The sequence below is a fragment of the Bison bison genome, unplaced genomic scaffold, assembly GCF_000754665.1.
Source record: "Bison bison bison isolate TAMUID 2011002044 unplaced genomic scaffold, Bison_UMD1.0 scf7180017864139, whole genome shotgun sequence".
Taxonomy (NCBI): domain Eukaryota; kingdom Metazoa; phylum Chordata; class Mammalia; order Artiodactyla; family Bovidae; genus Bison; species Bison bison.
The window spans coordinates 3,833,659-3,846,243 of record NW_011494711.1 but is presented as its reverse complement, the minus strand read 5'-3'; the positions used below and the strand labels follow the sequence as shown (position 1 = coordinate 3,846,243).

The window sequence follows — 12,585 nt, the reverse complement described above, 5'->3', positions numbered from 1 at the left end:
GGATTTTCCCAGATGAAGGAAATCCAGTCCCAAGGCGTGCGGGGCTCCTGGAAAGGGCTGCATACACACCTTCATTTCCTCAGCATCCTGCAGCCGGGTCAGATGCTCCTTTTCCTTATCCTGGAAGCTGACTTCATGCATTTTTTCTGTTTTGAATTTTAAAGGATAATGAAAAAGATTTAACTGGCAGGATTCCCATCCAAAAGTAAAAATTAAAAAAAAAAACACACAACAGAAAGGAATATGGTGAAACATCAGCTTATCTCACCAAGGTACCACCATGGAATAAAGGAACATGCCTCTGAAGGGGGACTTTGTGAATGTCACTCTCAGATACCCTGCACACCTCAGGACTTCCAGCTTGTTAAATCAAGGCTGATCTCTCCAGGGAGACTGTGGAAGTCCTCCAGGGAGAAGGGCGATTGGAGGGGACACGTGATCCAGGAGCAGTCATGCTGTACCTGATGGGGTTGCCACTCCATGCCCTCAGAGGACTGCTCCCCACCAGGCCTGGTGAGCCGCTCCTGCATAAACGTGCATGGTCACCGACAATGCTCTCTGCAAATATTAGTGGTATTTGGATTCCTGCCACTATTAGAGTTTCAGAAAGAGCTAATTTACCTCCCATGGGTATTCTCTAAGAATCTGGAGCAGGAAAATAATCTAGGGACAAGCGCAAAGAAAATAGAAACGTAAAATAACTCTCTCCAGACTAAGCAGGAAGCCCACGCTGTGTATTGGGGGCATGGTGCTATGTGATACCCCTCTGGGGAGGGGGCATCAGCCCCACCCTCCTCTTGGTCAGTGGTCTCACCAAGCCCAGTGGACCATGGGCAGCCTCAGGTGGAGGGTTTCAAAAGGGTTTCCGACAGTGACATTCAAGTCCTTAAGTATTGTCTCCATTCTGTTTCACTTTATTTCAGTGTCAACTACAAATTGGCACTTGCGAAGGGCATTTGCCATCTGCCTCTGCAGAGACTGAACCCTGTGTTGCTGCAGCTGTTGACCTTCGACACGCCCTGAAGGGAGCTCAGGGTGGAGAAATGAGGCATTTTGTGTTCCAAGGAAACCGGTGGAATGGGGTTTTAGATAGATATTTTCAGGAACTGATTTCATGATCCCAATCCTTGCATCTCCTCATATCTAGAAAAGCACTAAATACCTTCATGGTGAAACTTAGCTCCTCGTGGCCAGCAGAAAACCTTATGTAAGATAAGTGCCTGATTATGTGAACTCCCCCTTCACCAAAATCATATATATTGACCTTCCCACACTACCTTGTTGGAGCACTTTCTCAGAGCTATCTGAGGTGCTATCTCCTGGGCTGCAGTCCTCATCTTGCCCCAAATAAAACTTAACTGGCAACTTTCACGTTATGCATCTTTTTTAGTGGACATCAGCTACTCTTGCTCTGATTTTGTTTCCATTCAGTGGCACCACTGCAGAAGCCATTGACCAGAGGGAAAGCTGCTTTTCCATGTCAACTTTTGGGTAGAGCGTTCTATTCCCAACATCCCTCATCTCATAAAGAAAACCTTACAAGGTCATAGTGGGGGTGGGTGTGTTATCCTTTTTTGTTAATTTACATTGCCATTTGAAGCAAAATGTATTTACTGAGCAAACAGACAATACAACAATAAATAAAAAAGGATAGCATTGTCACCAATCCTGTTACCCTACTAAAACCATGTTCCCTTCAAATATTAATTTTATAGGCCTTCAAACATAAGTATCCAGTGATTTTTAAATGTTATAACCACAGTAAAGATAAAATTACATACTATGATGTTTAATCTAATGCATTGTAAATACTGATGCTTGGTCTTCATGTATTTCATCTCCAAGATGGAAAAAAACCCTATTCTTTTAAACCACATACCATAGTTCATTTAACTGCTGGACATTTAGGTGATTTCCTTTTTTCCCACTAATATAAACAATGAATTCTCGAGAATTCTGCAACGAATATTTGAGATTTGAGGAGTAAAAGGTATGAAAAGTGTTAGCATAATTAATATGTATTTTCAAAATGCTTCCCAAAGGGATTTTACCAGCTTTCTTTGCAACTCATAAGATCTGTATTCCCGTTTCACCACAACACATACATCATTAATCCTGTCCTGGTTTCTACATTTCCAGTCATTTCTCTCGAATCTCTTCTATTTATTCATATTTATTGAATATGATATGAATATGAATATGAATATTGAATAGGCTGGAGGTCTGGGGCTGGAATAAGGTAGAACTTGATTTTGGAATCCTCCCTTGGGATACAGCACAGTGGTCAGCCTTGAACAGGCTAAGGTTTAGCCCCTCGGTCAATGAACGGAGCCACAATTCTTAATTAGGATTAAGGATAGTGACAATGAAGCTGGAGATGCACAGAACCAGAGAAGCATCTGACAGGTTGAATGGACAGGCCTTGGTGACAGAGTGGAGGCAGGAGGTGAAGAAGGGAGAGGATTCTGACTTGGGCAGCAGGGTGGACTGAGGGAAAATGCAAAGAGAAGCAGGTAAAGGATGGGGGCAGTCTTCTAGATGGTTCTCTACCCCCTACCCCACTCCAATTAGGCCACTATTTTCACTAGACATACAAATGGTTTAATTGAGCAAAATTAAACATCAAGAGTCCAGCCAACTATAGTGTGTCTGATTCAGGCCAATCGCTGGACACCTACAAAGTGGTCGATTGCTCACCCTGGGCTCGGAGCTTGGCCAGCTCTTCACTGAGTGAGTCCTGGGACTCTTCAAGCTGTCTCCTCTTCTGCTCCATGTTCTGCATGTAGTCCGTCAGGGATTTGATCTTGGCTTCGTGCTTTAAACGAGCAAACAGAAACGGGCTATGAATGACGAGCGAGTGATTATCCTGGCTTGTCCAGGACTGTCCAACAGGAAAACGCAACAGAAGAGGAGTTCTTGACTCCTCTGTTCGAGTCCCAACAGCCAAGTGCCGATTCCACCCTTGGCTTGGGATCTGGGACCACAGACTAAGTCTTCTTCTCATGAGCTTCTCTGCCTCATTCCCCTGCGCGTGGCTTTCCTTACCATGTCCTTCCTTACCATCTATTAAATAGAAATACCAAACCCCAGGCTGGTTTTCTGCTTTGTAAAAAACAGAGTCTGCTGGAAAGAAAGGGGCTGGAAAAGTGTCAAGGCTGCGGGCTTCATTCTTTGAACCTGCACCTTTGGATTTCTTCTTTGGAACTCCAGTATTATGTCTTTACACTTTCTGCCTTTCAAGCACAGCAATTCCTATTTCAGACGCTTTGTTTCATTTTCCTCTCCCGAGGAAGCTCTCCCCAACACCCTGCCAGATATGGGCCTGGCTGGATCCTTCTTACTTGGGCCCCAACATTTTCTTATAGCACCTAACTTCTGTTTGATTCATTTATTTTTTTTTCTACTTGTTAGCTTCATGAAAGCATAGAGTTAATATATAATAATGGAGTGAAGGAATAAATGAATGAATGAGAGCTTGTGACTAAACAGGAACAGTAGTCACCTCGAGGCAGATGGAAATATGCAGACACCTCCTCCCCCATATCTACATGGATCATATTTAGGCAGGAGGACCCTGGAGATGGAGCTCTAATGTAATGAAATAACCTCTGGGAAATGGGACTTTGTTGGAGCAGATATTTTATAAGCATAGCTTTTGGTGACAAGGATGAGTATAAACAAAGGAGATAATAGCATTTTAGCTGGAAATATTTTGTCAGGTTCCTTAGATCATGTCAGAAAATAAAGAAACAAGGTTTTTCTTACTTTTGAACCCCAGGCAACAATGACTAAATCTTTGGTTTTGTGTAAATTGTGGCAGAGTACAAAATAGCACCTAAGGGAAAACTGTATTTGTTCCTAATGCAGAAAGCACTGTCTAACCACGGTTATTCTTTAACCCCAAACCATCCTAATATTTTTGAGTCCAATCTCACACACCCTGAGTGTGTGTCACCTTAAGATCTGGGCAACTGGGGCCCCAGTCCTGGGCCTGACACTTCAGAGCACCCCACTTGGGCAGTCCTCTGGCTGTACCCCAGTCTACCGAGCAAAGTTCTATGCCAAGGGAGTGTGCCCACTTGGAACCCACATCCTCTTCTAGATCACAGTGAGTCTGGAAAACTAGAAACTTGTTACTCTAATGACCCTGAGGTCACCCCCAGGAGCAGCAGTGCAGCTTCCATCATCCATTTACATAGGTTACAGCTGACATAGTTTCACAGCTCCATCAACTCATAGAACGTGTGGAAGGGGCCTGACTTGGACGTGGAGGCTGATGTGTCCAGATGGAAGGAAAGACAGAGGGCTTTGGACCGCAGGGCCTCTGTCTGTGCGTTTGCATTGGCCTTCAAATGTTAGGGACAGAGTGCTTCAGAAGCACATGCTCTCAGAGTAACAGGTGACCTGGAAATCAGACCTGAAGTGTACTATGCCCTAATGTTTATTGTTCTTCTTCTCAATTTTCATAAATTATAAAAATGTCAAAGAGTCCAGCAAATCCAGAAAAAGTAGTATAAATTTCACCCATAAACCACTCTATCAACTACTTTCCCCCTATATTCCTGGTCTTATCTATATAAATGCATATTTTATCAAGTTGCAAGGTATAGCATAGATCTGTCACTCGGCATTTCCATTTTTATTTAACTTTATATAATTATACTTTCCAAATGACTAGGTTGCATACATTTTTGGTAAGAGCTGCATAATATCCTTCCATGTAACTTTATGTTATTAGTCTCTCTATAAATAGTTGCCTATTTTATTTTATTAAAATGAAAGTAATACTGCAATCAACATCTTCCATGTAAGTGCTAATATTTTAAATCAGGGAATGATAATACCATATGAAATGAAAAATTTTCACTTTCATTACCAATGAAAAATGCTATAAGTGAAATTACTGGCCAAAGTATACTTACGTTTTTATGGGTTTTGATTCCCAAGGTGCTTTCCAAAGGGACTGACCAAATTATACTTTTCTCAACAATGTATATAAATTTCACTATTACACACTAGCATTGACTAATCTCTTCAACGCTTCTTTGCTTACTATGTTATTTATAAAATGGAAACTTGATGCTTTAATTTGCATCTCTTAAATGATTACAGTAGGAGACGAGGCTGGAGATGGTTGCATGATGACACGTTCCTATGTTTAAAAGCATACAGGATGAAGTATGCTTTCATCTGCTCCTCAGCACTGTCAGATGTGCCGTTACACGCTGGTATCTGCTCTCCCCAAATGACTTTAGCTATGTTAATGCCTGGACTGAGGCAGTGTGCAGCACAGACTGGACCACTCACAGAGGCCTCAGCCCCAAACACCAGCCTCAGGTGCAGGGGCAGACCAGAAACAAGGCTGCAGTTTTCTGAAACCACCATGCTAAAGTGAAAATGCTTCCTAACGGACAGAAGAGTACCTTATCACTGGGGCTTGAAAATCCCTTCAAGGCTTTGAGTTCCCACACAAAGGTTTGAGTTCCAGCTCTGCCTTTCACTGGCTATATGAGTCTGGACAGTATATTTAATCTTTCAAGTCTCGTTCTCTTTATCTAAAAAGCAAGGACAGTCATAACACCTGCCTATCAGAATTCTTCTAAAGATCAAGTGAGAGAATGCAGGTAAAGCGCTTAACAGTATATAGGGCACTGTAAGCACTCAGTAAAATGCTTCCTGCTACTGCTATACTGGTAGTGGCGGCAGTTTCTGCTGTCCCATATTAAACCGGATCTGTGGTAGAGACTAAAAGATCGAAGAATGCTGCCTTAGCAGAGAGGTGTTTTAGATGCCACCCAATCTTTTCCACTTTTCCAGGGAAGCCTGGCATGCAGCAATCGATGGGGTGGCAAAGAGTCGGGTATGACTGACCACTGAACTGGACTGAATCTTTTCCACTCATTATACATCACTATCTATCCTACCTACCTACCTACCTTATTTATAAATAGCTAGATAAAGATATGTAGACACATCCATTAAAAAAAAAAGACTAAAGGTAATTCATGTAATTTGTACGACTAAACCTAGCCTTAAGAATAAGCCTGGCCGGTTACTGCCTGGGAGGCCATGGATATGTTTATCAGTTGTCCCTATTAGGTACCATCAGCCTCAGTAAGAGCGTGGAGGAAACAGATTTCCAGAGCACAAGGGTGTGACATGGTGAACAAAGGGGTGGCCTACCTGGGAGATGAGCAGCTGGCAGGCTGCCAGCTCCCGCTCGCTGGCATTCATCTTCCTGTTGGAGTCCATCTGGGCGCTCTCGAGCTGTTTGCTGCGGTTCACCAGAGATTTGACCTCCGACTTCATCTTGCTGATGTACAGTCGGGCCATGGTGAATTCCTCTTCAATGACTCCGTTCACATCTGCCAACTGAGCACAGGAGGGAACCACTCAATGACGCCTACGATTAGCAGAGGTTCACAGGGCCCTGAAACCTGTCCATGGGGATGTCTGTGGATTTCTGGGTTAAGAATCCCTAATCACAGGACCACAAGCTGAGAACCACAAGTTGAAATATAGGTTCAATCCCACATTCTCTGAAACCTTGGATAAAACTTCAATTAGTATAATCTTCAATTAACCAGGCTTTTCATTACAATTGATTTTCTAGAATGAAAGAGATGGTATCAGTAGAAAAAGATATTGAAATTGTAAAAAGAGATAACTCTGAAGAGGTGTTCCTTACATTTCTGGAAGGGCAGCAAAACCCAGTGTTCCTAAAGGTGATCCTGAGTCCCAAAAGAAATCATTCAAAACTTCAGTTATGTTCTCTACAGTCTGTTATCCAGAGAAACAGCAGTCTAAGAGCTTGAACATGTTTCTATAAGCAAAGGTTGAAGTACAGAGGATTCTCTATATAGTTCTCAATTAAAGAATCTAATGAACAGGAACGTGCTATCACCAGAAACACCTCTGGATGAAAGTCTTCCTGCATGACTTCTCATTATGACCAACGTTTCCTTGCCCCTGCATGCCTGCCCCATCCAAGCACACAGGAATCTCGCTTAGTTAAGATCACCTGAGAATAACAGTTTAAATTCACCTTTAGAAGAAAAGATTCTGACAACCAGAATTCTTGCCCCATCTCATATTTGTTGTCTAATTTTCAGAGCTCTACAGGATACAAATAATGTAGCAAGATACTTGGGATAGAAACCCATTTGCTGAGATGCGGAGATAGCCTTGAGGAGCAAAGTAACTGCGAATATTTTGTTTAACCACCAGAGGGCATCCTAGCACCTCAGGAGAATACAAGAGCCCTCTCCAGTACCCATCCCACAGAGGCTTCAGTTATTCTAAGACAGTGATTCCAACTCTTTTTTTGATGTTTCATAATACACTCCATCTGCCCACTTTTGTCATTATTGCTGTCATTAACTCATCGTATGACTATTTTTTTCAGTAAACATTTAAGAGCTAGGAACACGGAGTGGTCTATCAACCCTGAAAATTGGCAACAGGTAAAAAGTACACTGGACAGGGCTGAATGCCTGTAATCTGGTGTCAACCTTCCCCTAAAAATTCCCCAACAATGTTGCTAAATGTCTCAGGGTCAACCAACACAATGCAGAGTCCAGGTTCACAGCAAGAAAATCCACAAGTATCAACACCTGACTCCATCTTACTTGAACAGAAGCCAAAGTGAAAGTCACTCAGTCACGTCTGACCCTCTGCAACCCCACGGACAATACAGTCCATGGAACTCTCCAGGCCAGAATACTGGAGTGGGTAGCCATTCCCTTCTCCAGGGGATCTTCCAAACCCAGAGATCAAATCCAGGTCTCCCGCATTGCAGGCGGATTCTTTACCAGCTAAGCAACCAGGGAAGCCCCTTACTTTAATGGAGGTTCTCAATAATCAGTTACATTTCTGACTGCCAGTGATTTGCCTACCAATACCACTCATTACACTCCTTTCATAATCCAGTATCATGGAGGTAACAGATGAGAAAAGCCCACAATCTTTAAGTTCAGTTTTATCCTCATGCCTTGGTGATTGGTCCAACATGGTACAGAGATGAGAAACTCATTCTTTAGCCTGACCAAGTGTGCCCTGTGTATTGTCTTTCTGTATAAAGGTAAGAGGACATCCAGCTCTTTTGTGTGGAATTCACAACCGATACCAGCTCCTGGGGGTGAGAACATTGCTGAACCGAGTTAGGGTGTCGTGAGAAGGGAGCAAACACCTCCTCCTCTAAGACGTTCTTCAGCTGAGGGCACGTTGTGTTCTATGCCCAGGTGACATCTGAATTGGAGATGAGTAGAAAAAAAAAATTACAAAAATGGGCATTCTCCAAAGTGAGAACTGGGTATTTCTTCCCTCAAACCAGAACCATAACTTCTGAAGCCATACTTATTCTAGGAGGTCAAAAAGGAGATTTTGAATCTACGGCTGATGGAAAAAAACAAAACAAAACAGCACTCCAAGCAAATATTAACTGCAAGGTTTCTTACCACTTACGAGCTCATATATGTAGTCATATAAGTTCAGAGTTTTCAGTAATTCCAGTATACTGTTATTTTAAAAAGAAGAATCAGAGTTTGCTGCTGTAGGATTATTTAATAACTCTCCTCTGGGTCTGACAGTGACTGAAACGTATGTACTAGACCATGAGGCCCAGTGTGGATGGCTAATTCAGCAGAAGAGACTGCCTCCCCTTCCATCCTGCCTGTATAGGACTCACCCTCACCCACGTCTCTGGAGCATACTGCAGTCACCCAAGGTGCCGTTTCTGGGCCAAGTAAAAGGCAAGTGAAGTGACTGTTCACATTCTAAGACCTAAAAAGTCATGTGTGGTTGCTATTTAGTCACTCAATTGTGTCCAACTCTTTTAGTGACTTCATGGACCACAGCCCGCCTGGCTCCTCTGTCCATGGGATTCTTCAGGCAAGAATACAGGAGTGGGTTGCAATTTCCTTCTCCAGAGGATCTTCCCAATTCAGGGATCGAACCCCCATCTCCTGTGTCTCCTGCATTGCAGGGAGAGTCTTTACTGCTCGAGCCATCAGTGAAGCCCTACAAAGTTATAATGGGAATTAAAAAATCCTTATTAGAAAAAGCGTCTAGAAATGTCAGTTTTATTTACAAGTGCAGCACAGAGCCAAGGCATGATAAAGTTGCTTCCAAGAGGCTGAGGAGCAGGAGGGGAATGAAGAAGCAAGCCCTCTTGGAGGTGAGGACCCCAGCCACCATTCTGTGGGGACTGGAACTCACACCCTAGCCCCAGCAGACCCCAGGCTGTGCTGAAGAAGTTGATGAGAAGGGAGCTATCAGTGATGAAGGCTGACTTCAGGCCCAGGATCCAGAACGGTTTTATCTGCATCTCTGGTCCATCCACAGCCAGGTCCCTCATGGAGGTGGGGCCCAGGGTCTCTGTCACCTGCTTGAATTTCTTCACCTCCATCTCAGCTAGACCTGAGGTTGGAAGAAAACTAGGCAGCTAATCCAATCCATTTCGCTTACTCAACCTCAACTTGTTATTCTGCTTGTGCCTAGAAATCTGGAAATCTCTGCCTTAAAGAAAAATCGGTGACATTGGAACATGAAAAGAAGAGGCTCACTAATAAACCTAGATGAAGTCAACACTAGGCTCATCTTGTCATTTGCTGCTCTCATCTTGTTTTGTTGACTTAAGTATTGCCTGGACTCTGAAAATGCCCCAAGACATGACTGAGCTGGAGAAATATGAGTTCTTCTGTTTCTTTGCTGTTTGGGCCTGCTGTATCCTAGAACTGAGGGCTGAGAGAGACTCCGGCAGCCATCTTTCCCTCTCACCCCAGAACACCACCAGGGGGACTGAATAGGATTTTTAGGAATAAAAACACAAGATCACCAAAAAAGATTTCCTTGATCTCATTTTTTAGATCAAAACAATTATATCAACTGAATACTCATCGCCAATAAGAAAAGTATCTGTATCCACAATGATAGATCTAAGAAATATATGCATAACTCATGCAATTCCTGAGCTGACCATCTTCAGGATAATCTGGACTCATCTTATCATTTTACAAATTAGGAATACGAAACCCAGATAAATAAAGTAACTTGCCCAAAGTCACATAATTACTCCCCTTTAATGCTCATTGCCATGATGAATTTCTTCCTTACAATTATGAATTAAATCATAATTGTAAGGAAAAAAACAGAATGATTAAGAATATGATGCTATCTAAGTGAAAGTTATCAATGAAATTAACTAGCTATCAATGAAATTAACTAGGGCATCCAATGTCTGGAGTTCAAAGCTATCTTAAAAATATTCAAAGTACTTAAAAATAATCTCAATCATACTTCATATTCCTAAAGGTAAAGACTCTTTTTTTTTAATTCCAAAGCCACCCAGACACTCCTTGATTTCATTAGCATTTTTCATCAGCTCTATTTTAGAACTTGGCATAAAAATATCTTCCTTTATCATTATCAGCGGCAGGCACCAACTTCCCATAAATCAACTGCACCTTCATATTGCAAGGACCATTTAATCACCCCAACCTCAGAAGTTTATAGCTCAACACCAACATATGCGTCTAAAAATAAATCCTCAAATATAAAATCACCGAACTGGAACTTAATAGGGTTAATCTTATAGTACTGGAGAATTTTATGCTAAAATTAGATTCATTTGCAAAGATTCATGAAATATTCAGTTACAACAGAGATTCTATGAAAGAACGATTGGGTTTACAAGAGGTCATATGCTCTAAACCTCGATCTGTTATACCACCTAAGAAGAGCTTTCAGTGGTTCCCAGAAATGTCCATAAACAAAAGTAATTTGGGGAGGCCTGTCTAGTATTTAACAATCCCAACTCAAAACCTGAGTGTTCCTCCAAAGCAGACTGAAGTATAACTCGGCCTTTTAAAGGCTAACAGGCTAAACTCCAAGAATTTGGTTTTAACCTTTGAGGTAGAAGTTTAATACTATAACACTATTCCCTAGCTTGATAAAATCCACACATGTTTATCAATGGCTACTCCACAGAAGGTCTTGAGTTCATATAAACCTACAGTAATTAACCGAACAACAACAACAATCATCAAAATAGTATGGTACTGGTATAAAGATTAGATCACTGAAATAGACCAGAGAGACCAGCAATAGCCCCACATACTTTTGAAGGTGGCAGACATGCTCATTATCTTATTGTGGGGATGATGGTTTCATGAATGTACACATATGTCAAAACTTCTCAAACTATACTTTATGTGCAGCTGGGACCTCCCTGGTAGCCCAGTGGTTAAGACTCCACACTCCCAATGCAAGGGGCCCGGCTTGGGAACAAGACCCTGCATGCCAAAACTGAGATTCTGCCTGCGGCAACTAAGACCTACCACAGCCAAATAAATACATGCAGCTTATTTTATGTCAATTATACCTCAAGAGAGCTATTTTGTTTGATGTCACTCTTATTTTTCCAATGTCCTGTCTATTTTGTGGCAAATTGTTCTTGATTGATAGCAGTATTTACTCTCATTTCCCTGTATTCCTAAACTCATAGACAACTTTACACCACGTCCCTTATAACCTTGCTATCGATGGCACTAATGTACACCACCCCAGGGGTTAATCATGGTTGGTTTAAGCCCACTGTAGTAAAACTATTTCTCTTTGCTCTCCCAGCTTCCCTTGCAATTTGGGGTGACCATGTGACCCAATTCTGGCCTCTATAAAGTATAAGGGGATGCCTATTGGGGATTTCTGGGATATAGTTCTCTCCTGGATGAAAGCTGTCTGGCTTTACAGCCCGTCCTGCCTCAGACATGATGATTGGTGCTATAGAAGCTATCTTGCTACCAAGAGACAAAAATCTACAGATGTGAAAAGGTCATAGGCTGAGGAAAACAGAAAGAAAATAAAGAACTGGATCCTTGACATTGCTGAGATCCTGCACCAAAAGTTGCTTCTAAAACTTCAAGAAGCATAGGAATGACCTGGGGACTCTTGTTAAAATGCAGCTTCTAATTCAGTAGGTCTGAGGTGGGCCTGAGAGACTCTAGTTGGAACAAGTTCCCGGGTGATGAAGCTCACAACCTGAATAACAAGAGTCTAGACTTCTTATACTGTGAATAATAAATGTGGCTTTATTTTATTAAGCCACCGTTAGAATCCTCTAATTTCCAGCTGAAAGCTTTCCTAATTCATACTGATTGATTGGGGACCTTCATTCTGTTGTATTTTCTTAGAAAAGGAGAGGGCTTCCATGGTGGTCCAGTGGTTGAGACGACTTTGCAATTCAGGGTCCGGGAGGATCCCACACGCTGCAGGGCAGCTAAGCCTGTGGGCCACAACCCCTGAAGCCCGTGCACCTGGAGTCTGTGGACTGCAACCAGAAAGTAACCCCGCTCAACGCAACTAGAGAAAACCCACGCACAGCAAAAAAGACCCAGTACAGCCAAAAATAAATACATAACTTTAAAAAAAAAAAAGGGAGAAACATTTCTGAGTAGAACTTTTGTTTAACCTATCCAATCCCAAAGCTCTGTGACACTGGCATGTAATTCTGAGGATTAAACCAACTCACAGAAGGCCAACCAAGATTTGAGGACATTTCCTATAATTGAAAGGTAATTTTTCTTTTCT

The 12,585-nt window shown here is 42.2% G+C and overlaps 1 protein-coding gene across 2 annotated transcripts in view; it reads right to left on the bottom strand.

Moving 5' to 3' along the window:
- The window catches only part of KIF5C (kinesin family member 5C), a 141,113-nt gene that overhangs the window by 15,129 nt on the left and 113,399 nt on the right, over nucleotides 1–12,585 (bottom strand). For both annotated transcript variants that reach the window (XM_010839957.1, XM_010839958.1), the window contains exons 16-18: nucleotides 6,184–6,372; nucleotides 2,698–2,815; nucleotides 70–146 (exon numbers count right to left, since the gene is read on the bottom strand). In XM_010839957.1, the coding sequence (XP_010838259.1) occupies nucleotides 70–146; nucleotides 2,698–2,815; nucleotides 6,184–6,372 (384 nt within the window). The remainder of the gene's footprint in view (nucleotides 1–69; nucleotides 147–2,697; nucleotides 2,816–6,183; nucleotides 6,373–12,585) is intronic.